The sequence below is a fragment of the Oncorhynchus tshawytscha genome, linkage group LG21, assembly GCF_018296145.1.
Source record: "Oncorhynchus tshawytscha isolate Ot180627B linkage group LG21, Otsh_v2.0, whole genome shotgun sequence".
NCBI classification, from domain to species: domain Eukaryota; kingdom Metazoa; phylum Chordata; class Actinopteri; order Salmoniformes; family Salmonidae; genus Oncorhynchus; species Oncorhynchus tshawytscha.
In genome coordinates this window covers 8,774,343-8,801,912 of record NC_056449.1, presented here as the reverse complement: position 1 = coordinate 8,801,912, position 27,570 = coordinate 8,774,343, and the positions used below count along the sequence as shown (strand labels likewise).

The 27,570-nt window shown below is 43.6% G+C and overlaps 3 protein-coding genes across 6 annotated transcripts in view; 2 read left to right on the top strand and 1 right to left on the bottom strand.

Annotated features, from left to right (window-relative positions):
* The first annotated feature begins 202 nt into the window (after positions 1 to 202).
* Positions 203 to 13,390, top strand: xkrx (XK related X-linked). Its single transcript, XM_024387627.1, has 3 exons — positions 203 to 1,223; positions 10,992 to 11,251; positions 11,342 to 13,390. Exons 1-3 carry the CDS (start codon positions 874 to 876, stop codon positions 12,190 to 12,192), a joined length of 1,461 nt encoding a protein of 486 aa, XP_024243395.1. The 5' UTR covers positions 203 to 873; the 3' UTR covers positions 12,193 to 13,390.
* Positions 13,391 to 14,923: 1,533 nt separating this feature from the next.
* Positions 14,924 to 22,698, top strand: nox1 (NADPH oxidase 1). Its single transcript, XM_024387628.2, has 13 exons — positions 14,924 to 15,471; positions 16,859 to 16,954; positions 17,193 to 17,303; positions 17,550 to 17,634; positions 18,585 to 18,730; positions 18,942 to 19,123; positions 19,535 to 19,661; positions 19,767 to 19,859; positions 19,971 to 20,212; positions 20,449 to 20,611; positions 20,818 to 20,964; positions 21,068 to 21,192; positions 21,541 to 22,698. Exons 1-13 carry the CDS (start codon positions 15,262 to 15,264, stop codon positions 21,665 to 21,667), a joined length of 1,854 nt encoding a protein of 617 aa, XP_024243396.1. The 5' UTR covers positions 14,924 to 15,261; the 3' UTR covers positions 21,668 to 22,698.
* Positions 22,232 to 27,570, bottom strand: part of cstf2 (cleavage stimulation factor, 3' pre-RNA, subunit 2) — a 33,486-nt gene continuing 28,147 nt past the window's right edge. For all 4 annotated transcript variants that reach the window (XM_024387630.2, XM_024387629.2, XM_024387631.2 and 1 more), the window contains one exon: positions 22,232 to 23,042. In XM_024387630.2, the coding sequence (XP_024243398.1) occupies positions 22,920 to 23,042 (123 nt within the window). In that variant the 3' untranslated portion in view covers positions 22,232 to 22,919. The remainder of the gene's footprint in view (positions 23,043 to 27,570) is intronic.

The window sequence follows — 27,570 nt, the reverse complement described above, 5'->3', positions numbered from 1 at the left end:
GTTGTTGGTTAAATTAACTAATTATTGTATTTTGTTGAATTTATATAACAACGTTGGACCATTATCTAGTCCAAATATGTCATAATTCCACTATTTTTATCCGTTTGCACCACTTTCTATTGTGAACTCTTATTTTGAAGGCAGATTCGACTAGCGTTGCTAATCGTTATTGTTGCTAGCTTCGCATAGGTGTGAAGTTAGCAGCAATAGCATGTTCAGACACACCTGCCTTCTTGTTCAGTGGAGGAGCTAAAAAAAACATTCACTTTTGCATTTCCTCAAGTTTTCAATGGGACTCTACAGCGAATAAATTGCTTCAGTTTTGATTATGGTTCAACAGTCGACTTTGCTTTGCAACAAGTAAATGTGGGTATTGAGCCCATCATTTGCAGGCAGACATCAGCGGCATGACTTTTGCATTGCGCTGGAAAATGTATTTGCCGATCTTTAAGGTTGTGGGAGTATGACTCGTATTTACACGTATGAAACAACCACTGGATTCGATTTGGAAGACTACCCTAGAGATACTATATGGGTGGTGGTTTATTTTGTATTTTTTGTATTGTGGCCACGGGTGGCAATGCCACGTAATATAGGCTATTGATACACAAAGGAGTTATTCTTGATGTGCGTGGAAAGTGGGCGAAAGGACAGGACCTACCGCAGCAAACAATAAAACGTTAAAGACGTTGTTTAACAAACTTGATACATTCATGAATGATAACAAACTGAAGTGCTTTGTTTGAAGAAGTCGATACATTGTTGCTGGATAAGGATACATACAATCTGACACTTGGAAACTACACTTTTCTTTGAACCGTTCGTCAGCCCTATAGGTCTCCATTGTGTGACGTTGATTTTAGTCTTTGAGCCATGGAAGAAGAGGGCGAGCCAGTCGTAAACATCTCGGACGTCGAGCAATTCCACCAGGAATCCCCCTCTGAAAACGGAGTCATGTTGGTTGTAAACCACAGTAACATTCAACCCCCTTTCAGCGTGGTGTTGGCCACTTTGTTGTATTGCGCTGAGTTTGTCTGCGCGGCTGTGCTTTGCAACATGTACCACAAGAGCGATGACGACACCTGGATGGGGTTGACCATCACCTTCATGTTGGTGCCCGCTGTATTGACTCAATTGGCGCTGACATTCATTCATAGAGACTTGGGAAGAGACCGCCCCCTGGTCCTCTTCTTGCATCTACTTCTCCTGGGCCCACTCATTAGGTAGGTAGTAGAATAATGTCATGAGTGTTGCACTGCCTTTACCCAAGGCCCAGGCTTTCCTGGTACAGGGAATAGTGCTCTCACCTCTGGCCCCCAATCAGCTGTTCTCTCTCCCTACATTGGTGGGATCATTCTGGTGCTCTCTCGGGTAGGATGCTGGGGAAGCGTACCAGTTGACAGGTGGAACTGTGAGCGAGGAGGCTTTTCGAAGGAGAGGGTAAAATGGCTTATATAGGACTGTTCTACTGCCTCACAGGGACTAGAGCACTTGACTGCACCACAGGTTCATATACTTTAGTCCCCAGTGAACTCTCTTTCCCGCAACAGCGCTGCAGGCCTACTAAGAAATGCCTCTGTGGAGAGTAAAATGCTCTACAAGTTAAATTCACTTATCCTAGAATCAGGGCAGTAAGGGCAGTATTTTCCCGTCTCTTCAAACCTGTTTGACCAGATGTGAAGTGGGTCACGGTTAAGATAGACGCTCTCATTTACACCTCTGTTAGACATGTGACTCACGCAGCCTACTGTAGATACAACTGCTAATTTGTCAACCCACTTCTAAATGGGTTTGAACTGCCACTGCCAGAGGTGTATTTATTACGCAGTTCTGTTGCCAAACGGCACAAAGCGGGAAAGGCCCTACCTGAATTTGTCCAATAGAAACTCAAGATTTGCTCTGTTTGGTCCCTAAACGGTTTCCGTAATGAGTATACCCCAGGCACATGTGACAATTCACAATGAGATCAACCTCATTTTTGAGGTTATTGGTATTCCGAAATTAATCTTAGTTTAGATCAGACATATTTCATTCGTTTCACATACAGCTGAAGTTGTTTCACTTTGGTCAAATGTTTCTGGTAGCCTTCCACAAGCTTCCCATAATAAGTTGCCTGCATTTTGGCCCATTCCTCCTGACAGAGCTGGTGTAACTGAGTCAGGTTTGTAGGCCTCCTTGCTGACACGCTTTTTCAGTTTTGCCCACAAATTTTCTATAGGATTGACGTCAGGGCTTTGTGATGGCTACTCCAATACCTTGACTTTGTTTTACTTAAGCCATTTTGCCACAACTTTAAGTATCAAATCAAATCAATCAAATTTTATTTGTCACATACACATGGTTAGCAGATGTTAATGCGAGTGTAGCGAAATGCTTGTGCTTCTAGTTCCGACAATGCAGTACTAATCCAACAAGTAATCTAACTAACAATTCCAAAAAAAACTGTCTTATACACAGTGTAAGGGGATAAAGAATATGTACATAAAGATATATGAATGAGTGATGGTACAGAGCGGCATAGGCAAGATACAGTAGATGGTATCGAGTACAGTATATGCATATGAGATGAGTATGTAAACAAAGTGGCATAGTTAAAGTGGCTAGTGATACATGTATTACATAAGGATGCAGTAGATGATATAGAGTACAGTATATACGTATACATATGAGATGAATAATGTAGGGTATGTAAACATTATATTAGGTAGCATTGTTTAAAGTGGCTAGTGATATATTTTACATCATTTCCCATCAATTCCCATTATTAAAGTGGCTGGAGTTGAGTCAGTGTGTTGGCAGCAGCCACTCAATGTTAGTGGTGGCTGTTTAACAGTCTGATGGCCTTGAGATAGAAGCTGTTTTTCAGTCTCTCGGTCCCAGCTTTGATGCACCTGTACTGACCTCGCCTTCTGGATGATAGCGGGGTGAACAGGCAGTGGCTCGGGTGGTTGTTGTCCTTGATGATCTTTATGGCCTTCCTGTAACATCGGGTGGTGTAGGTGTCCTGGAGGGCAGGTAGTTTGCCCCCGGTGATGCGTTGTGCAGACCTCACTACCCTCTGGAGAGCCTTACGGTTGTGGGCGGAGCAGTTGCCGTACCAGGCGGTGATACAGCCCGCCAGGATGCTCTTGATTGTGCCTCTGTAGAAGTTTGTGAGTGCTTTTGGTGACAAGCCGAATTTCTTCAGCCTCCTGAGGTTGAAGAGGCGCAAAGTATGCTTTGGGTCATTGTCGATTTGGAAGACCCATTTGCTACCGAGCTTTAACTTCCTGACTGATGTCTTGAGATGTTGCTTCAATATGTCCACATAATTTTCTTTCCTCATGGTGCCATCTATTTTGTGAAGTGCACCAGTCCCTCCTGCAGCAAAGCACCCCCACAACATGATGCTGCCACCCCGTGCTTCACGGTTGGGATGGTGTTCTTCGGCTTGCAAGCCTTCCCCTTTTTCCTCCAAACATAACAGTTCTATTTTTGTTTCATCAGACCAGAGGACATTTCTCCAAAAAGTACAATCTTTGTCCCCATTTGCAGTTGCAAACCTTAGTCGGGCTTTTTTATGGTAGTTTTGGAGCAGTGGCTTCTTCCTTGCTGAGCGGCCTTTCAGGTTATGTCAATAGAGGACTAGTTTTACTGTGGATATAGATACTTTTGTACCAGTTTCCTCGAGTATGTTTACAAGGTCCTTGCACCAAAGTACGTTCAACTCTAGGAGAGAGAACGCGTCTCCTTCCTGATATGACGGTTGCGTAGTCCCATTGTGTTTATACTTGCGTACTATTGTTTGTACTGAAGAACGTGGTACCTTCAGGCGTTTGGAAATTGCTCCCAAGGATGAACCAGACTTGTGGAGGTCTACAATTTTTTCTCTGAGGTCTTGGCTGATTTCTTTTGATTTTCCCATGATGTCAAGCAAAGAGGCACTGAGTTTGAAGGTAGGCCTTGAAATACATCCACTGGTACACCTCCAATTGACTCAAATGATGTCAATTAGCCTATTAGACGCTTCTAAAGCCATGACATAATTTTCTGGAATTTTCCAAGTTGTTTAAAGGCACAGTAAACTTAGTGTATGTAAAATTCTGACCCACAGTAATTTATACAGTGAATTATGAGTGAAATAATCTCTGTAAACAATTGTTATAATAATCTCTGTAAACAAAAATGACTTGTCATGCACAAAGTAGATTTCCTAACCGACTTGCCAAAACTATAGTGTGTTAACAATACATTTGTGGAGTGGTTGAAAACTAGTTTTAATGACTCCAACCTAAGTGTATGTAAACTTCTGACTTCAACTGTATCTAATTGGCTGAAATGACACCAATCATAGCTCTCATTTTGTTTTGGTGTGGAAAATGCACACACTTTGAAGGCTCTAATACTGACATTTCTGTAAAGCACTCTACCCCATGACAGTTAAGGTTTCTCTTTGTTTCTAGACCTGTTTGAACAAGCCGTCATTTGTCACTGGTGAATTAAGGTTAAGGTGGAGTCTGGTTGCTGTTTCAAAACTGAGCATATCTGAGTGATACTGTTGGTTAACTTTGGTGTGTCAACAGAACCTTGGATTTTACAATTTGATCACTGTCGGCCTAGTAGATAGCTGCGGGTGTGGCCCATAACACTGTACAAAGTAGACCTTCAGCATGTTGACTTTACCTCTGCATTGCTTACCATTCAAAGAGCCAGAAAAGCAGAATAACGGTGTTCCATATTTCATTTGAGGTGTTCTGCATTCAATCTTTTCAATTCCGCAACAAGGACTGCCTTGAATCTGCGAGGTGAATGTGCTCCGTTAGAAGTGAAGCGTGATTATCAGCTATGTGTGTCAAGTATTCAAATATCTAGGAGAGCCTAGGACTGGAATGTGGAAGCAGTGCCCTGTGTCATATCACTTGAGATTTCTCTAAATGTTATATATTGTAAGATAATAGATGGTTCTATTCTAATAAACACCTTATCTACATACAGTGCCTTTTGGAAAGAATTCAGACCCCATTATTTTTTCCACATTTTGTTATCTAATCTAATTTTATTTGTCACATACACATGGGTAGCAGATGTTAGTGCAAGTGTAGCGAAATGCGTGTGCTTCTAGTTCCAACGGTGCAGTAATATCTAACAAGTAATCTAACAATTCCCCAACAACTCCTAATACACACAAATCTAAAGGGGTGAATGAGAATATGTACATGTAAGTATATGGATGAGCGATGGCCGAGCGCTATAGACAAGGTGCAATAGATGGTATAAAATACAGTATATACATGTGACTTGAGTAATGTAAGATATGTAAACATTACTTAGAGTGGCATTGTATAAAGTGACTAGTGATCCATTTTGTGGCCAGTGATTGGGTCTCAATGTAGCCTCTCTGAGTTAGTGATTGCTGTTTAGTAGTCTGATGGACTTGAGATAGAAGCTGTTTTTCAGTCTCTCGGTCCAGCTTTGGTGCACCTGTACTGACCTCGCCTTCAGGATGATAGCGGTGTGAACAGGCAGTGGCTCGGGTGGTTATTGTCCTTGATGATCTTTTTGGCCTTCCTGTGACATCGGGTGCTGTAGGTGTCATGGAGAGCAGGTAGTTTACCCCTGGTGATGCGTTGTGCAGACCACACCACCCTCTGGAGAGCCTTGCGGTTGAGGGAAGTGCAGTTGCAGTACCAAGCTGTGATACAGCCCTACAGGATTCTCTCGATTGTGCATCTGTAAAAGTTTGTCAGGGTTTTGAGTGACAAGCCAAATTTCTTCAGCCTCCTGAGGTTGAAGAGGCGCTGTTGTGCCTTCTTCACCACACTGTCTGTGTGGGTGGACCATTTCAGTTTGTCTGTGATGTGTACATCAAGGAACTTAACTTTCCACCTTCTCCACTGCTGTCCCTTCGATGTGGATAGGGGGGTGCTCCCTCTGCTGTTTCCTGAAATCCACAATCATCTTCTTTGTTTTGTTGACGTTGAGTGAGAGGTTGTTTTCCTGACACCACACTCCGAGTGCCCTCACCACCTCCCTGTAGGCTGTCTCGTCGTTGTTGGTAATCAAGGCCACTACTGTTGTGTCGTCTGCAAACTTGATGATTGAGTTGGAGGCATGCATTGCCACACAGTCGTGGGTGAACAGGGAGTACAGGAAGGGGCTAAGCACGCACCCTTTTGGGGCCCCAGTGTTGAGGGTCAGCGAAGTGGATATGTTGTTTCCTCCCTTCACCACCTGGGGGCGGCCAATCAAAGTCCAGGACCCAATTGCACAGGGCGGGTTTGAGACCCAAGGCCTGCAGCTTGATGAGGAGCTTGGATGGTACTATGGTGTTGAATGCTGAGCTGTAGTTAAAGACTTATTCTAAAATGGATTAAATAAAAATTAAAAATGTCCTTAGCAATCTACACACAATAGCCCATAATGACAAAGTGAAAACAGGTTTTTAAAACCTGTTTTTGCTTTGTCATAGGGTATTGTGTGTAAATTGAATGGGGGGGGACTATTTAATCCATTTCACTACAGACACCCTGGTTCGAATCCACGCTGTATCACAACCGGCAGTGATTGGGAGTCCCATAGGGCGGCGCACAATTGGCCCAGCGTCGTCTGGGTTTGGTCGGTATAGGTTATTGTAAATAAGAATTTGTTCTTAACTGACTTGCACAGTTAAATAAAAAAATACAATAAAATACCCATAAGGACTTAAGGCTGTAATTGCTGCCAAAGGTGCTTCAACAAAGTACTGAGTAAAGGGTCTGAATATTTATGTAAATGTGGTATTTAATTAAAAAAATATGAATTTGCAAAAAAATGTTTTACTTGTTTTTGCTTTGTCATTATGGGGTATTGTGTGTTGATTTATGAGGGGGAAAAACTATTCAATCAATATCATAATAAGGCTGTAAAGTAACAAAATGTGGAAAACATCAAGGGGTCTGAATACTTTCCTGTATATGCACGGTATATGTTCAATTCAAAGGGCAGGTTTGGCGTGATCTCTGACTGTACTAGCTCCACCTTTTATGACAAATCAAGTGACTGACTTGCAGGCATTTTCCAAGCCCGCACAAGGCATCACATTGGCACACTGTTTACAGCCATGCTCCCCCACTCCCTCACTGTAGCAGTACTGATCAGTGAGAATCAGACCTTTTTTATTTGTTTTGTTTTCAGAAGAACTAGATCAAGGTTCGGTTTCAGGGTTTTTCTGCTACAGCTACACAGTTCTATAATCATACTCTGGAGGGTGGCTTGTTTGGGGATGTGGTTCCCTCCGTAGAGGAAGCTACATATCATTCCCGTCCTGACATTTTCCTGCCTTAAACCATATTTTGTTTCTAAGTGAACAGTTAACTAGATAAACAGATGCACTAGATAAACAGCTGTGCGTTAGTTCCAGTTACTCCCACAGGCCACATCTCCGCTCTGGGCTGATCTGCTGTGCACTTCCTGTGGAGCATGGTGGATGATGTCATCATCAGATCATCTGCTGTGTAGGCGCAATTCAATATTGCATGTTGCCCAGCAACTCCACCCAAGGGTTTGAATGTTGTTGACTGCACGGCTTGCTTTACCAAGTAACAGGCAAGGACTCTAGCTCACAGGGTTGTATCCGTCTTGTAACTCACATTCTCACATGTCAATGAATGAACACACAGTAAAGTTTCACAAGCAACGTAGCTTAGAATCTTTCTAAGATAATACTGTATGTTGACAAGATGTCACATGGCCAACTGGGAATCTCTGTATAGTGTCAGGTTGGTTCCCTGCTTGAGTGACCCTTGTCACAGCTTGTCTAAGAGAATATAATTATCCTCCGAGGCAGAGGAGACTACATACTTAGTCATTACTGTCCCTGTCCCATCATGCAACTCTGAAAGTGTTTACACACAGCGAGGAAAGGTTGGTGTCTTGTGATGTCCTGTATTCTGAAATGCTAACCTAGTGCAAACACTCAAAGAAATTGAATTTGTCCGAAGGTCAAAATTGATCTCTTTTTTTTGGGGCACCAATGTCTCTTGTGGGTGTTAAGTCAAAGCACTGTTAAGCATAACAGGGTGAGAAATCTCTACTGGACCTTAAGGAGCATGTTGAAAGTATTTCCTGATGATGAAACCGCCCTTGTGACATTTTCTATGAAAACAAAAGCCGCAGTTGCTTGAACTGCAGCCCATACCTTAAAGCAGGGTTTCTCAAATCCTGCCCACAACTGGCAGCACCTAAGTGATCATAAATTCGGAGCACAGGTGCAGCTGACCCGTTCGTAATGCTCGTGGTCAATTTGGTTTGACATTTGATATCCCTATGGGGCTAGTTGGGGACCATCATTAAATAACATGGGACAATATATGAAAATGGCAATAGCTCCACATTTGAGTGACAAACCTCAAACCAACTATAAATTGTAGAAATTAATATACAAATATTGAAAGTGTTAAAATACACTATTTACAAAAGTATGTGACAGACAACCCCTTCAAATGAGTGAATTTGGCTATTTCAGTGACACACGTTGCTGACAGGTGTATAAAATTGAGCACACAGCCATGCAATCTCCATAGACAAACCTTGACAGTAGAATGGCCTTACTGAAGAGCTCTGACTTTCAACGTGGTACTGTCAAGTTTGTTTCTGCACTGCTAGAGCTGCCCTTGTAACTGTAAGTGCTGTTATAGTTAAGTGGAAACGTCTAGGAGCAACAATGGCTCAGCCGCAAAGTGGTAGGACACAAGCTCACAGAACGGGACCGCCGAGTGCTGAAGCGCGTTGCGTGTAAAAAAAAATAGTCTCTCCTCGGTTGCAACACTCATTACCGAGTTCCAAACTGCCTCTTGAACAATGCGCAATGCCGAGTGTCGGTTGGAGTGGTGTGAAGCTCGCCACCATTGTACTCTGGAGCAGTGGAAACGCGTTGGAGTGATGAATCACACTTCACCATCTGGCTGTCCGATGAACGAATCTGGGTTTGGAGGATGCCAGGAGAACGCTACCTGCCTGAATGCATAGTGCCAACTGTAAAGTTTGGTGGAGGAGAAATAATGGTCTGGGGCTGTTTTTCATGGTTTGGGCTAGACCCCTTAGTTCCAGTGAATGGAAATCTTAACGCTACAGCATACAATTACATTCTAGATGATTCTGTGCTTCCAACTTTGTGGCAACAGTTTGGGGAAGGCCCTTTCCTGTTTCAGCATGACAATGCCCCCGTCCACAAAGTGAGGTCCATACAGAAATGGTTTATCAATTCTGCGAGCCAGACCTAATCGCCCAACATCAGTGCCCGACCTCACTAATGCTCTTGTGGCTGAATGGAAGCAAGTCCCCGCAGCAATGTTCCAACCTCTAGTGGAAAGCCTTCTCAGAAGAGTGGAGGCTGTTATAGCAGCAAAGGGGGGACCAACTCCATATTGATGGCCATGATTTTGGCATGAGATGTTTGAGCACATGTCCACGTACTTTTGGACGTGTACTGTATGTGCTTCATGAAAATATTGTCCCATTTACATTGTGTAACATTGAAATGGGCTATCCAATGTCAAACCACACCAGCCAGCTGAAGCTAGTTGGCTAGCACTATCTAGCCTAGGCGACTTCAAGACACACAACTTGAAAACAGTGTAACCGGGTCATCTAGAAGGGTGAGTGACTAGCTGTGAACTGTTTTGACAGTGTGACTGTACAAACACTTGCCACTTGCGAACACACACACACACACACACACACACACACACACACACACACGAGACACCCACATTACCCCCCCAAGACAACTAATTTGGCTTCAGTCATGGCCACTGCATTTCAGCCCCCCCTATTTAAGTTCCTTATTGCATGTGTGTTTTACTTTGCTCTTTTTACAAGAACTTGTACTGTAAGCTGAGAACAAAGTGATTTTTATGGCCTGGGAGTGATTACCTGGCAGTAGGCACTTTGCTTCAGCCAATGGTACCATTAGATGCTGCTGTGGACATCGGGCATATTGATTCTGCCAGCCAACCTTTTTCTCAGCTGTGCTTTTTCCTGTAAGTGTAATGCATTTAGTCTCTTAGTCATTTTTTTTCAGTGCTGGCTGGCTAGACTGACTCAGCACTCATTCTCAGCTGCATTATGATGCCAAATTTCCCTGGAAGTAAATCAGTCTTGTGCCTGCTACTTCTCTCCATCTGTAGACCTTAGTTTCACGATTGTGCAATCAGACAAGATGGCCTCGATTCTTATGCATGGGCTACCAGTATTGTAATACCACTCGAGCGATGAGGCAGCTTGTGGATGGCACAGAGTGCCTTCCCTACCCCTCCTTTAAATGTATCTCAGTTCAGCGAGAGTTGAAGTCAAAGACGAGAGGCAGCATGTTTTGGTTATGCACCGCAAGGTCACAGCCAACGTGATTCCACCAGCAGCACAACAGCTGAAAAAACACAGTGGCTGAAAATGGCTGACGGACTGTATGCCAAGAGGGCTCTCGTAGCAGCACAAAGCTGAGCTGCCAGGAAGTGAATCCTAGTAGTAGCCAGCCTGTCTGTGTGTTCTCTCCCCTAAAGCCCATGTCCAAAGTAGGAGCTGTTTTAGTCTGAAAGACAACATTCCAGCAACGTGCTGTGTGATTTAGTAGTTGAGTGTGGATACATTGGATGTTATTAAGTGTCTTGTGTACAGCTAACCCCTGCACTAGTACTATTCAACATAAACAGACGTAAAGGAGAGCTACACCACATGTTTATCAGTGAACAGTGAAAGCATTTACCTCTGGGAAGGGAACACACCCTTCTTAGGTTTCGGTGCTATAGGCTTAGGTTTCAGTCATGCTGTCACATAGACTGCCCTCTGGTGGAGTCATATATAAATGTCACATTTCAGTATCAAATTTAAATGTGAAGCAAAATATGATATTTATTGAATGATAATACAAACCCTTGACTGAAAATAAACAAGACAATGTTTTTTTGTTAGCCCGTGTTTCCCTTTGGTGGTTATGTGAAATTGCTCAATTTTCAATGGCCCTCTTCTGTCCTCAGGTGTTTTGAGGCTCTGATGGTTTATTTTAAGGCAGGCAAAAAGGAGGAGCCGTACGTGACCATCTCCAGGAAGATCAAGCTGAAGAAAGACCAGGGCACGCCCATGGAGTGGGAGATTGGCCACTCAGAGCGCAAGCTGGCCACCCACCGGAACGCCTTCAAACGCACCGCCGTCATCCAGGCCTTCCTTGGCTCCACCCCTCAGCTCACCCTGCAGCTGTACGCCACCATCCAGGAGAAGTACTTACTCCCCGTCAGAAGTAAGAGTTCTCTTGATGGCATTAATGGTGAATGCTGTATGTCTTGTTTTGGAGGGTCTAACGAGTGCTTTGTCTCTGTGTTCATCCCAGTGACTCTGATGATTATCTGCCTCATCTCCGTCACCTACGGGGCCCTGGTGTGCAGCGTGCTGGCCATCAACATCCGCTACGACGACTACAAGGTGCGGCTGCGCCCGGCCGCCTACCTCTGCATGATCCTGTGGCGGGTCCTGGAGATCGCCACGCGTGTCACCTCCCTGGTACTGTTCAGCACGGCGCTCACCTACTGGGTGATCCCCGTTGGCCTAGGCAACCTTCTTTTCTTCTTCCTGCTGCCCTGGGTCGAATTCTGGGCACGACGCGCCTCGCTGCCCGACAACGTAGAGAAGAACTTCAGCAAGGTGGGCACCACAGTGGTACTGTCGCTGGTTACCTTCCTGTACGCCTGCATCAACATCTTCTGCTGGTCGGCCGTGCAGCTGGACCTGGGCCACCGCGACCTTATCGAGAAGAAGCAGCGCTGGGGCCGCCTGGCCGCCTACTACGGCGGACGCTTCCTGGAGAACGGCGCGCTCATCACCCTCTGGTACTTCCACAAGTCGGACTTCTACGAGTACGTGTGTGCCCCGTTGTTGGTGGCTCAGCTGCTCATCTGCTACAGCCTGGCCGTGCTCTTCATGCTACTCTTCTACCAGTTCTGCCACCCGTGTCGGCGCCTCTTCAGGCACAACGTGCACGACTGCCTGGCCTGCGTCTGCTGCTGTATCTGCTGCCGCAGGGGTGTGGGGAGAGAGGGGCAGGGGCAACCCAATTCCTATTCCACCACTGCCACCATGGTGCTGGTGCCATTGGAGCCGCCAGAACTGCAGCCCCCCGACCTAACCAGCCAGCTGGTGGAGCGGGAGACAGCCATCATTGAAGACATAATGGAGGCGGCTTGAGAAGGCCCCATGTGATGATTTGATGATATGGGGTCATTGCGTGGTACAGCTACTGAACTAATGGCTATGTACACTCAGGACTGTTATACTGTGAGTGGTGCAGATGAGACGGACAGAGCTGCTAGTTCTGCACTGCGGTGCACAGAGGACAAGTTGGTCCCAAGTGGTTAGCTAAGCGCATTTGAAATTGGTACCATGATTTTATTGATTTTCCTCATTTTAGAATAACACGTGCATGCAGAGCTTTGGGCTCGAAAAGATCAGCTGTGATATAGACAATGTTGCATCACTGTTGTTGAATGGGCATACTGTACAGGTAGAGAGGCAGTGGGCCACGGGAGACCAAAGAATATACTCTGATAAGATATGCCGCCGTGATGCATAAAGGCAGACTTGAGAATAGCAGCATGGGGGTCAGATACAGGGGGGCCAGGTGTGTGGAAACATGTGGCCTCGGGCCGACTTGCCCTGTTAACTGGGACTTCCCCTGATTACCAGCGGTTTACTTAATGAATAAACCCAACTTGTTGCATTAGGTCTCTTTCATCCACACGTCAAAGCCCATATGTAACATGAAGGAAATGAAAGGTCAGATGAAATCCAAGCTACCTTCCTCAAACACCACTCCACCAACTGTGTATTTAATGAATGGTTTGTACTATTAGTACCTGGCCTTTTTTTTGTTGCCTTTTGCGCACAGTGTTTAATTAAAAGTCAAGCTCAGTGAGTCATGCCGTGTTCACTTGCTAGTCGGGAACTAGGAAACTCAAATGTCCAACTTGCTAACCGGTTGAACGCGGCACGACTTACAAGTTGGACATTTCAGAGTTTTGTAGTTCCAACTAGCACGTGAACGTGGCAATTAGACATGGATCATTTTAAAGAACAAATGGGTTAAAGAGACAATGGAGATTTTATGTAATCACACACATTGTAATTGAGATGCAATTCACAACTGTTTACGTTCAATGATGCCTTACCGGTAGTCTGAGTACCAGTCTCTTTACCTAACGTTCCACTCCTTTTCATTGCCAATTGGGATTAGCTAAAGAGACTGGTACCCAGGCTACCTTAATGGTACCGTATGTCTGAAATATTCAAGTCCATTATTAGTCTGCTTTTTAAGTGTATGGTCTGTTCAATGGCATGTTAAGTGCCTTAACTACTACATTATTACTTGAATAAAAAGGTTATTGAATACTAAATTCTGTAATATAAAGAAAACACATTTTAATTTTAGCAGTAGTAGCCTGTATGGACTTTCCTAAAACCATATATAGTTCATTCTGAAAATATTCAGACAACTTGACTTTTTCCACATTGTTACATGCCTTAATCTATAATTTATTCAATTGTCCCCCCCCTCCATCTGCACACAATACCCCACAATGACAAAGCAAAAACAGGTTTTTAGAAATGTTAGCAAATCCATTAAAGAAATCACTGAAATAACATATCCGTAAGTATTCAGACCCTTTTGTTGAAGCACCTTTGGCAGCGATTACAGCCTTGAGTCTTCTTTGGTATGATGCTACAAGCTTGGCACACCTGTGTTTGGGGAGTTTCTCCCATTCTTCTCTGCAGATCCTCTCAAGATCTGTCAGGTTGCATAGGGAGTGTTGCTGCACAGCAATTTTCAGGTCTCTCCAGAGATGTTTGATCGGGTTTGTCTGGGCTTTGGCTGGGCCACTCGGAGACTTGTCCCAAAGCCACTCCTGCGTCGTCTTGGCTGTGTACTTGGGGTCATTGTCCTGTTGAAAGGTTAATATTGACCCCAGTATGAGGTCCTGAGTGCTCTGCAGCAGGTTTTCATCAAGGATCTCTCTGTACTTTGCTCCGTTCATCTTTGCCTCGATCCTGACTAGTCTCCCAGTCCCTGCCACGGAAAAACATACCCACAACATGATGCTTCCACCACCATGTTTCACCATAGAGTTGGTGCCAGGTTTCCTCCAGATGTGACGCTTGGCATTCAGGCCAAAGAGTTCAATCTTGGTTTCATTAGACCAGAGAATCTTGTTTCTCATGAGAGTCCTTTAGGGGCCTTTTGGCGAACTCCAAGCGGGCTATCGTGCATTTTATTGAGGAGTGGCTTCCGTCTGGCCACTATATCATAAAGGCCTGATTGGTAGATTGCTGCAAAGACAGTTGTCCTTCTGTTAGGTTCTCCCATCTCCAGAGAGGGACTCTGGAGCTCTGTCAGTGTGATCATCGGGTTCTTTGTCACCTCCCTGACCAATACACTTCTCCCCTGATTGCTCAGTTTGGCTGGGTGGCCAGCTCTAGGAAGAGTCTTGGTGGTTCCAAACATCTTCCATTTAAGAATGATGGGGGCCACTGTGTTCTTGGGGACCTTTGACGCTGCATAAATGTTTTGGTACCCTTCCCCAGATGTGTGCCTCGAACACAATCCTGTCTCGGAGCTCTATGGACAATTCCTTCGACCTCATGTTTTGGTTTTTGCTCTGACTTGCACTGTCAACTGTGAGACCTCATATAGACAGAGCGTGTACCTTTCCAAATCATGTCCAATCAATTGAATTTACCACAGGTAGAATCCAATCAAATTGTAAAAACTTCTCAAGGACGATCAATGGAAACAGGATGCACTGAAGCTCAATTTCGAATATCATAGCAAAGGGTATGAATACTTATGTAAATAAGGTATTTCTGATGTTTTTTTAATACATTTGCAAAAAATATATAAAAACCTGTTTTCACTTTGTCATTTTGGGGTATTGTGTGTAAATTGATGAGGGGGAATAAAATACAATTTTCGAATAACACTGTAAAGTAACAATGTGGAAAAAGTCAAGGAGTCTGAATACTTTCCGAATGCACTTTAGATCCATAGGAAAGTAACTTGAGATGTTCTATAGGTGCAGGCATGGATAGACATGATCGGGTGGTGGTTTACCCGAATATGGCTCAAAATTGTCTAAAGAAAAAGGCCTCTCCTCAATTCCTCTGCTTGGAGCCCAAGAGCCAACCAAAGTCGGTCCAAAAAAAAGTCTTCCTCATTCCAAAGGCGTGGGAAAGGGGATTCTGACACGCTCTCAACAAAAATAAATGATTACATCCTCCCTGGGGAAATGCAATTTGGATGGACTGTATTTCCTTGGCATAACTTTGACTACTGACCTGAAATGGGTGGGGTTCGAACAGGTGCACTGTATAAAAACGACTGGTAACGGCTTAAAGACCAGTAGTGGTGGATGGCAAAAGTCATTCAAAATGGGCAACTGGATCATTAACCATGGACTGACATACTTCATACTGGTAAGAATATGATGTATTACCTTAATCATATTGGATAATGTAGGCTATAGTCAATGTATCATTTGAGTGAATGCGATACATGTATTTGGGCTTTTAAGGACAGCCAGACAAAGCGCATTTGAGTGATGCCCCAGATGCGTAATATCTCTACAAATGCACAAAATAGGATAACTTGGTTAGCTTTACTGAAACCCCAAAAGGTCGTGTCTATACTTGACACTTGCATGCGACTTCTGCTACCAGAATATGAAGATTGCATTGAAAAGACGGGTCTATTCGCTTCGTGGTCTGATATTGTACAGATCTGGCTGACCACTTCACGAGGTGGTCAGGGATGTGTGCGGATTTCTCCTTAGTCTGAACGCAATCAAGCTACCGAAAGGGCATACATTGGGCGAGCTCATCACCTATCCCCCCGCAAGGCTCCAGAAAACTTGTGTTTTGGACCGAGAGGCAGCTTTTTATTAATAAGTTGAAGGAAAAACGTTCCTAGCGTGTGAAGGCACGTGTCTACTGGCCTCATACACGCTAGCTAATATGTTTGGTTTGGCTAGAGTTACGCTAACCCGTTTGAAATCGCTTTAGCATTGCTTGCTGGCTAGCTACTGAGGTAGTTACTGCCACCAGTTGTTGTTGTGTTGTCGTATTTAGCCTATTCCACTGTTCGTAGAACGCATACTGTCATTTGAAAATAGCGCGGGAATCCGGACACCCTGTGGACAGGGTAGACATAATTTAAAATGTAGTGTCCGTGCATGACTCGTTAGGGAATTCCATGATCACCCTTACAAAAAAAGATTACCGTTTTTAAACTGTAGTCGACTGTGGTATTTCGGACGCAGTAATTGCAGCGGTCTAAAGGCACTGCATCTCAGTGCAAGAGGCGTCACTGTAGTCCCTGGTTCGAATCCAGGCTGCATCACATCCGGCCGTGATTGGGAGTCCCATAGTGCGGCGCACAATTAGCCCAGAGTCATCCGGGGTAGGCCGTCATTGTAAATAAGAATTTGTTCTTAACTGACTTCCCTAGTTAAATAAAGGTAAAATAAATACGTTGCAGAATAACTGAAATGTAACTGCAGTTACTCTGCAAAATTACTGTAGTAAAAAAAAGTGTTATTTTGGACGCAGTATTTGGAACATACTGCAGTTAGACTGCACTTTTTCTCCAGTTGTACTGCAGTTATGCTGCACTCTGACTGCAATTTTTTTTTGTAAAGGCAGAACTATGATCAGAATACTAAAGCTGCATGAACTGTCAAGTCTAGACAACTGCAAGATATGTTATTTTGAGAGGAAGGCATGTTATTTTTAAGAGTAATAAATAGAAGACTACAATATTCCCAATCCTGCTGTTTTGGTCATCTTTTCCTGGCTGGATTTACAGGTGGTCTGGATGGCCATCAACATATTCATTTTCGTCTGGTTCTACTTCTTGTACGACTTGGGGGATCGGTTTTTCTACACGCGACACCTTTTAGGGGTGAGTCTTACCATAATATTTAGGCCTTGGGTAGTATAAACATAGTATACCGTAAATGCTCAATTAATAATGCATTCCTATGATTTAAGTAGGACTAGTATGAAGTATCTGACTTTGTCTGTTGAATTTGTTTCTATTTAGTAGTTTACACCATTCCTTATGATAGGACAGATGTCACAGAGGGTATGTATAGGATAACACACTGCAGAGGTTGACATGGGTGTCCTTGGGCTTTCAGTCTGCATTGGCCTGGGCCAGAGCCCCTGCAGCCGTCCTCAACTTCAACTGCCTGCTGATTCTGCTGCCTGTGTGTCGGAACCTGCTGTCTCTTGTCCGCGGCTCCTTCGTGGTAAAACTAATCCTCAGGGTTTAGCCAAGGGGTCATGCAATTATTGTCTAATTTGTCATCACAGCATCTTGAAGCAAACATTCCTCTGTACATTACTGTATACTTATATTGTCTGATGATAACTATAACGGAACGGACTTGTATGGTTGAAGTGCTTTGCCAATATATTAAAGGTTCATGGCTTTTAATTGACTTTCATTGTCATCCTCCTAATTTGTCTTGAACTTCCTTGTGTTGCTGTTTCAGTGCTGTGGGCGAACTATGAGGAAACAGCTGGACAAAAATATCAGTTTCCACAAGCTGGTGGCCTACATGATTGGCCTGATGACAGGTATGCGATGCTTGCTTCCTGGTCAGATAACCAGCGGAAAACCCTAACCTGAAGCCTTTACTTTCTCATGCACTGATAAGTAATCTACTCGTAAACAAAAAGTTCGATTTTAGGTGACAATGGTGATGAAACGTTTAAGATTTATTTGAAATTGTTACCAGTGTTATTTGGTCAACACAAAATATGACACTTTCTTATTGTGGCAATGGCACAATTAAGGTCAAGGGGTGAAAAAGACCAGGAGACTGAAGCTGGAAATGGACTTACTAGGGTTGTTGGATGGGGAGATCCTGACCTCGGAGAGACTAAAGGCCTTACAAAGTATTTCTCAACAAGAACCGAGTAAACAGATCTGTCACATTTGATAGAACATTTGAACATTCATCCAGTATCTTTTGATATCGCCTGATGGAGTATTCAGGCTATGTTGAAGATGTCATTGAAAACCTCAGCTTCGGTTTAAATACCAGTACATGGTTCAACATAGATTGAAATGCTCGAGGAATGGAGAACGACATTCAGACACTGCTTCTTTCATGTTGTTTGTTATCCCTGTGCCGTTATCCCTGTGCCGTTGTCCCTGTGACATTATCCCTGTGCCATACCAGCACATGGTTCAAAGTAGATTAAACCATTTCAACATAGATTGTGCCATTATCTTTGCCAATTTCTACACTTTTCTATTCTTAAATAATAGTGTTTCTATAGAATGGAGTAGTGGTATCCAATCAAGGCAGTGACTCCGATCCAAAGTTCAACTCATTTACCTGCGCTGCCCTGACTGGATGTCAAATTTGGGGGTGGTTTATTCAGATCCCCATTAGATTTTGCCAAAGCAGCAGCTATTCTTCCTGGGGTGGAATGATCCTGTTGAACATATAGGAATCTTGAGTCTATTCCTAATGCTAATTTAAACGTTAAAGTGTCTATTTCCTCTTGTTTTGTGGCAGCGGTTCACATCATTGCCCATTTGCTGAACGTGGAGTGGTACTACAACAGCTGGCATGGAGAGTATGATGCCCTCAGCATGGCCCTGTCCAGACTTAACGACTCGGGCAACACCACCTACCTGAACCCAATCCGCTCTACAACCACTGTACGGCTTGCAAGCCATTGGAGTTTTAATCACTTGTTCAGTACTGTATTATAATTCTTTGTATGTTATTGTAATTAGGGCACCAAGTTTTTCCTAGTCAGGTCTGGTATACCAAACAAACTCCTGGCACAAGTCCTTGTAGAAGTTTTATATAGGCCTAGAGGTCATGTGAATGACTTGGGTGCATTCTGATTGGCTCCTTCTGCCTCAGACTCCGAACCTCCTGGTGTTCACCACCATCGCTGGGATCACGGGCGTAATCATCACGCTGGCACTCATCCTTATGATCACCTCGTCCATGGAGGTCATCAGGCGCAGCTACTTCGAGGTCTTCTGGTTCACACACCACCTCTTCATTGTCTTCTTTGCTGGGCTGGTCATCCATGGAGCCGGGTAAGGTACTCTCTTTTAAAGCTACAATATCTGACCAAATTCACATAGAAATGGCAGTTAGAAATCTCATTCTCATTGAAAGCAAAGCTAAGAAGCAGTAGATCTGTTCTATATGCACTATTTCTATGTTTCCTGTTTTTAAGTTTAGTTTTTGGTTTAGTACACCAGCTTCAAACAGCTGACAATAGAATGTTTTTTGTTATGGAAAAGGTATTTCACAGAGGTTTAGATGGTGCAATGATTCTCTACACTACACTTGCTAGTTTTGTCACATAAACAGAAATTATGCGAACTACTGTATTAGAATTTTTGCAACCAGGAAATGGTGGAGTGATTTCTGCATAGTGCACATTTAAGAGTAAAGGTTTGTTTTGGATTAGAAGTCAATGGTTATGTCCATTGTCCCTACAGACGCATAGTTCGAAGTCAAACAAACGCCAATCCACCATATAATATCACCTTCTGTAAAGATCATATAGAAGACTGGGGGAAGAAAAAGATGTGTCCCGTCCCTCAGTTTGCAGGGGGGTTCCCACAGGTAAGAGGTTCCTCAATCACACGTAATAATATCACCTACAATCAAAAATAACTTCAAGAGAATCGTCTTAGATACAGTATGTCCTGTGTTTCCATGTCCTTATAGACCTGGATGTGGGTGATCGGTCCCATGGTCCTCTATGTGTGTGAGCGCTTGCTGCGCTTCATCCGCTACATTCAGGCTGTCAAATACAGAAAGGTAAGTGTGCACTGCAGCAACTACTAACTATTCTGTGTAATTGACAATAATTTTATTTTCCTTTCCATGACCAGATAATCAATATCTGTTTCTCTAACGCTCCCCTCTTAGATAGTGATTCGGCCGTCCAAAGTACTGGAACTGCAGCTGGTGAAGAATGGTTTCAAAATGGACGTGGGCCAGTACGTCTTCCTCAACTGCCCAGCCATCTCCCAGCTGGAGTGGCACCCCTTCACCATGACCTCTGCCCCCGAGGAGGACTTCTTCAGCGTGCACATTCGCTCTGTAGGTGACTGGACCCAGAAACTCATCAGCATCGTGGAGCAGCTCCCTGAGGGGGCTCAGGGACCGAAGTAAGTTTTCTTTATAGAAAAGCAGACAATGGCTTATAATGTAGCAGCAAGCTCCTCATCTTTGTTGATGGGGAGGATAAGGGGCATCAATGCATGATTTCTGTGAAAGGTCCAAGTTATATGCACAGATTAAGTTGGAAATCATTCCTGAATGCATAGGAATTAGGTTTAGCTGGTCAAATCTTTCTGCCCTCCTATCCTGTTTGTGATGGCTTGACCTTTGACCTGTCCCTCAGAATGGGTGTGGATGGACCGTTTGGTACGGCCAGTGAGGATGTGTTTGACTACGAAGTCGCCATGCTGGTTGGCGCTGGAATCGGAGTCACCCCCTTCGCCTCCATCCTCAAGTCCATCTGGTACAAATTCAAGGACTCCAACCCCGAGCTACGCACCAGAAAGGTAGGGAACATATTGATACTCTCTGGCTTTCCATTGAAGCTACTAACCAGACACCTTTAGTCCTGCATACCAGTCTAATTCCATGATGCACCTGAATGTCTCTGTGAACATTAGTATTTTTCATGGACTTTTGCCAGCATAGCATGTTATAGCTTCGGTATTGAATTGTTTGAAATCACATCCTCATATTTACTTCCTGGTTGCAGATCTACTTCTATTGGCTGTGCAGGGAGACGCATGCATTCGAGTGGTTTGCAGATCTGTTGCAGGTGCTGGAGAGGGAGATGGAGGACAGAGGCATGGGAGACTTCCTCACCTACAAACTCTACCTCACTGGATGGGATCAGAGCCATGTATGTGAGGCAGTATACATACACCCACCGACAATCTGAATTACCATATTCCACTGTGAGACATGCAATAGTTGTGGTAGCGTCTGTTCTTTCTTCCCCATAGGCAACTCATGTGATGGTTCATGCCGATGCGGACACAGATGTGGTCACTGGTCTGAAGCAGAAAACCAACTACGGCAGGCCCAACTGGGATAAGGAGTTTGAACAAGTGTGCCAAGAGAATCCGACGTACGTTAGTTTACAACACGTCTTGACATGACAATATTCCCTTATAAATCAGTTCTGGACAGTAGTAAAAGCTGCCATGTGTAACTTTTTGGGGCGACTCTACCAAATTCACTCATTCAATTCATTCATTCAAGTCTAAGAAGCTGTACATCTGTTCTATGGGCACTATTTCTATGCTTCCCATTCTTATGTGCACAAAATGAGAGAAATAAACTTTTTAGAATTTTAGCGACCAAGAAAAGGCAGAGCGATTTCTGCATCTTTAAAAACAGGGGTATTACATATAGCTTGGACTGTACCCTTCATTGACTAAACTACTATATATGTCTCTCTTATCAATGTCTACAGGTCAGTGGTGGGCACGTTCTTGTGTGGCCCTGTGGTCTTAGCTACCGTCTTGTCAAAGAAATGTGTCAAATACACGGATGTTGATCCCCGAAAGACCAAATTCTACTTCAACAAGGAGAACTTCTGAGCAAAACAATGTCTAATCTGCCCCCCAACCAAAGCTGGCTCTTTGGTCTTCAAAATGTTTGCAAAGAGTTTTTTAAAAACTATTCATCTGGGAGCTTCTTGAGTGGTGCAGCGGTACTTCCGGCCGGGATTTCCTTGTTCCATCGCGCTCTAGCGACTCCTTGTGGTGGGCCGGGCGCCTGCAAGCTTACTTCGGTTGCCAGCCCGACAGTGTTTCCTCCTACACATTGTTGCGGCTAACTTCCGGGTTAAGCAAGCAGTGCGACTTGGCAGGGTCATGTTTCAGGGGATGCATGGTTTTTGACTTCGCCTCTGAGTCCGTAGGGGAGTTGCAGCAATGGGACAAGACTATAACCAAATGGATATCAAGAAATTGAGGGGGAAATATATTTTTTACAAGAATCTGAACATGACAGATGCTGTAGAATATATCAGCCCTTAATACCTTTTTCTGGTTCCTCCACAGAAAACTGACAAGCCTTGCACATTTAGACAAATGTCTACAAAATGAGAAATAAGCTTTTTGTGCATATGAAACATTTCATTTCAACTCAAACATGCAACCAACACTTTAAATGTTTTATTCAGTGTAGAATAAAGAATCAACAATGGCTCTTCAATCTGAACATGACACTGAGACCTCTGAGTGTCACGCTTTCAAGGTGTAGCTACAGAGAAGGAAATGATAAATGTTTTTACAAAAGCCCTATTGTATATCCATTTCCTTGTAAACGATACAGGTGCACTGAAATGTTAAGAGGGCGAGGCATTGCCAGTCAAAGCTACATAATCTGTTCTAGAACAAATGAGTCACAATCCTATGAAGCATGTATAAACATGTACTTTCCTCACATTTACAAAATAATTCCAAGGACTCTTCCACTCCGTGTACCCCCTCAACCTACACAATTGTTTCACTTCATTTGTATGTCCTTTTCTTATGAGCAAATAGTTTGTTTTAATCTACAATGACACTTTAAATCCTCTCCTGTACATACCAACATCCCATCTGAATAAAATACAGTACTGAAATTGTTGTCTTTTATTGATAGACAATATAAAAACCCATAACATCCGGCAATACTTCTGTTGAAGTGTTGCCATTTGAAGATGAACTGACATTCTTCAAATCACAAGCACTCACTTCAATCTTCCATTAAAAAAAGACAATATAATACAAAACAATCTACAAAATGTTTCAAATTAGGATGGGGTGACGTCGACATTATAGGGGACAGGGAGTTGGTTGTTCTTTAGGGTGCCCCGGCGGTCTTCTGGATCTGCTCTTTGAGGATGAGGATGCTCTGCCTCTGCTCTGGGGGCAGCATGGCAATCTGTTCTGGGGTCAGCTGCAGCACCTGCATGATCAAGGCGGCCTGGAACACAATAGACAAACTGGTGAACCACACTGCTCTCAGATCAGATATTGACAGGCAGGCAGTAATGTTAAAACCAAAATACCTCCAAAAGCACAACTTGTATACAAAAGGAAAGTCAGATCTTTCAAAATAGTTTACACAGAACACGTTCAATTGAATAACTACGTCATGTAGTGTATTCCATTGGTTGTTATCGCATTGAAATAAATGGCTTTTCATTGAGTGCTAATGCATTGCTTATTTTGTTGCCCTGACTCGTTACTCTTCAGGTAGCCAAAGAAAGCAACGAGCCCCAAGTTGTCTCCACAAACTCAAGTGCTTGAGATGTCATCCTCTTCTCACCCCATTCCTCAATAACTTCCTCCCAGACTGCTGACAGGTTAGGACAGACAGAGACCTTTCATTTAAAAGTTGGGGTTTAAGCTTATTGTCATTGAGCATCTTTTTTATTTGACCTTTATTTAACCAGGTAGGCCAGTTGAGAACAAGTTCTCAATTACATCTGCGACCTGGCCAAGATATAGCAAAGCAGTGCAACAAAAACAGTTACATAAACGTTCAGTCAATAACACAATAGAAACATCTATGTACAGTGTGTGCAAATGTAGAAGAGTAGAGAGGTAATAAATAGGCCATAGAGGCTAAATAATTACAATTTAGCATTAACACTGGAGTGATAGATGTGCAGATGATGTGCAAGTAGAGATACTGGGGTGCAAAAGAGCAAGACGGTAAGTAATAATATGGGGATGAGGTAGTTGGGTGTGCCATTTGGCTGTGTACAGGTACAGTGATCGGTAAGTTGCTCTGACAGCTGATGCTTAAAGTTAGAGAGGGAGAGATAAGACTCCAGCTTCAGTGATTTTTGCAATTCATTCCAGTCATTGGCAGCAGAAAACTGGAAGGAAAGGCGGCCAAAGGAAGTGTTGGCTTTGGGGATGACCAGTGAAATATACCTGCTGGAGCGCATGCTACGGGTGGGTGTTGCTATGGTAAACGGTGAGCTGAGATAATGCAGGGCTTTACCTAGCAAAGACTTAGATGACCTGGAGCCACTGAGTTTGGTGACGAATATGTAGTGAGGACCAGCCAACGAGAGCATACAGGTCGCAGTGGTGGGTAGTATATGGGGCTATGGTGACAAAACGGATGGCATTGTGATAGACTACATCCAATTTGCTGAGTAGAGTGTAAATGACGTCGCCGAAGTCAAGGATTGGTAGGATAGTCAGTTTTACAAGGATATATTTGGCAGCATGAGTGAAGTAGGCTTTGTTGCGAAATAGGAAGCCGATTCTAGATTTAATTTTGGATTGGAGATGCTTAATGTGAGTCTGGAAGGAGAGTTTACAGTCTAGCCAGACACCTAGGTATTTGTAGTTATCCACATATTCTAGGTCAGAATCGTCCAGAGTAGTGATGCTAGTCGGGCGGGAGGGTGCGGGCAGCAATCGGTTGAAGAGCATGCACTTAGTTTTACTAGCATTTAAAAGCAGTTGGAGGCCACGGAAGGAGTGTTGTATGGCATTGAAGCTCGTCTGGAGGTTTGTTAACACAGTGTCCAAAGATGGGCCAGAAGTATACAGAATGGTGTCATCTGCGTAGAAATGGGTCAGAGAATCACCAGCAGCAAGAGTGACATCATTGATATATACAGAGAAAAAACGAGTCAGCCCGAGAATTGAACCCTGTGGAACCCCCATAGAGACTGCCAGAGGTCCGGACAACAGGCCCTCCGATTTGACACACTGAACTATCTGAGAAGTAGTTGGTGAACCAGGCGAGGCAGTCATTTGAGAAGCCAAGGCTGTTGAGTCTGCCAATAAGAAAGTGATGATTGACAGAGTCGAAAGCCTTGGCCAGGTCGATGAAGACAGCTGTACAGTACAGTGCCTTCAGAAAGTATTCACACCCCTTGACTTTCACATTTTGTTGCGTTACAGCCGGAATTTAAAATTGTGATTTGTCACTGGCCTACACACAACAACCCATTATGTCAAAGTGGAATTGTGTTTTTTACAAATCAATAAAAGTGGAAAAGCTGAAATGTCTTGAGGCAATAAGTATTCAAACCTTTTGTTATGGCAAGCCTAAATAAGTTCAAGAGTATAAATATGCTTTACAAGTCACATAATAAGTTGCATGGACTTTGAATACAAGAGTGTTTAAACATTATTTTTGAATGGCTACCTCATGTCTGTACCCCACACATAATTTTAAAGGTCCCTCAGCTCGAGCAGTAAATTTCAAACAGATTGAACCGCAAAGAATGGAGGTTTTCCAATGCCTCGCAAAGGGCACCTATTTGTAGATGGGTAAAAAAAGAAAGAAAAAGACATTGAATATCCCTTTGAGCATGGTGATGTTATTACACTTTGGATGGTGTATCAATACACCCAGTCACTGCAAAGATACAGGCGTCCTTACTAACTCATTTGCCGGAGAGGAAGAAAACCGCTCAGGGACTTCACCATGAGGCCAATGGTGACTTTAAAACAGTTACAGAGTTGAATGGCTGTGATAGGAGAAAACTGAGGATGGATCAACATTGTAGTTAGTGCCTTCGGAAAGTATTCACACCCCTTGACTTTTTCCACATTCTGTTATGTTACAGCCTTATTCTAAAATTTATTAAATTGTTTTCCCCCATAATGACAAAGCAAAAACAGGTTTAGAAATGTTTGTGAATGTATTAAAAATAAACTGAAATGTCACATTTACATAAGTATTTAGACCCTTAAAAATAAGTACTTTGTTGAAGCACCTTTGGCAGTATCGATCGAGTCTTCTTGGGTATGACGCTACAATCTTGGCACACCTGTATTTAGGGAGTTTATCCCATTCTTCTCTGCAGATCCTCTCAAGCGCTGTCAGGTTGGATGGGGAGTGTTGCTGCACAGCTATTTTCAGGTCTTTCCAGGTATGATCGATCGGGTTCTAGTCCGAGCTCTGGCTGGGCCACTCAAGGACATTCAGAGACTTGTCCAGAAGCCAGTCCTGAGTTGTCTTGGCTGTGTGCCTAGGGTGGTTGTCCTGTTGGAACGTGAACCTTCACCCCAGTCGGAGGTCCTGAGCGCTCTGGAGCAGGTTGTCATCAAGGATCTCTGTACTTCATCTTTGCCTCGATCCTGACTAGTCTCCCAGTCCCTGCTGATGAAAAACATCCCCACAACCATGCTTCACCATAGGGAAGTGCTGCAGGGATGGTTATCCTTCTGGAAGGTTCTCCCATCTCCACAGAGGAACTCGGTCAGTGACCATCAGGTTCTTGGTCACCTTCCTGACCAATGCCTTTCTCCCCTGATTGCTCAGCTTGGCCGGGCGGCCAGCTCTAGGAAGAGTCTTGGTGGTTCCAAACTTCTTCCATTTAAGAATGATGGAGGCCACTGTGTTCTTGGGAACCTTCAATGCAGCAGACATTTTTTGGTACCCTTCCCCAGATCTGTGCCTTGACACAATCCTATCTCGGAGCTCCAGGGACAATTCCTTCAACCTCACGTGTTGGTTTTTGCTCTGACTTGCACCGTCAACTGTGAGACCTCATATAGACAGGTGTGTGCCTTTCCAAATCATGTCCAATCAAGTTGTAGAAACATCTCAAGAATGAGTAATGGAAACCAAGATGCACCTGAGCTCAATTTCAAGTCTCATAGCAAAGGGTCTGAATGGTTATGTAAATAAGGCATCGGTTTAATTTGTATACATTTGCAGGCATTTCTAAAAACCTGTTTTCGCTTTGTCATTATGGGGTTGTGTGTGTAGATTTCTGAGGACTTCTATCCCTTTTAGAATAAGGCTGCAACGTAACAAAATGTTGAAAAAGTAAAGGGGTCTGAATACTTTCCAAAGGTTATGTATGCCACAATACTAACCTGCTGAACAGAGTGAAAAGGAAGCAAGCCTTTACAGAATAACATTTTCCTAAACATGCATTCTGTTTGAACAAGGCACTAAAGTAATACTGTAAAAAATGTTGCAAAGCAATTAACCTTTTGTCCTGAATACAAAGTGTTATGTTTGTGGAAAATCCAATACAACATGACCGAGTACAACTTTCCATACTTTCAAGCATAGTGGTGGCTGCATCATGTTATGGGCATGATTGTAATAGTTAAGGACTCGGGAGCTTTATAGGATAAAACAAAGACAGAATGGAGATAAGCACAGGCAAAATTCTAGAGGAACTCCTGGTTCAGTCTGCTTTCCAACAGACACTAGATGACAAACATACCTTTCAGAAGGACAAAAACCTAAAGTACAGGGCCAAATCTACACTGGAGTTGCTTACCAATTAGACCTTGAAGGTTCCTGAGTGGCCGTTTTAAAGCGACATAAAAATCTATGGCAAGACCTGAAAACGATTGTTTAGCAATGATCAACAACCAATTTGACAGAGCTTGAAGGATTTTGAAAATAAGAAAATGGGCAAATGTTGCACAATCCAGGTGTGCAAAGCTCTTCGAGACTTACAGTTGCAATCGTTGCCAAAGGTTATTCTAACATGCATTGACTCAGGGGGTTGAAT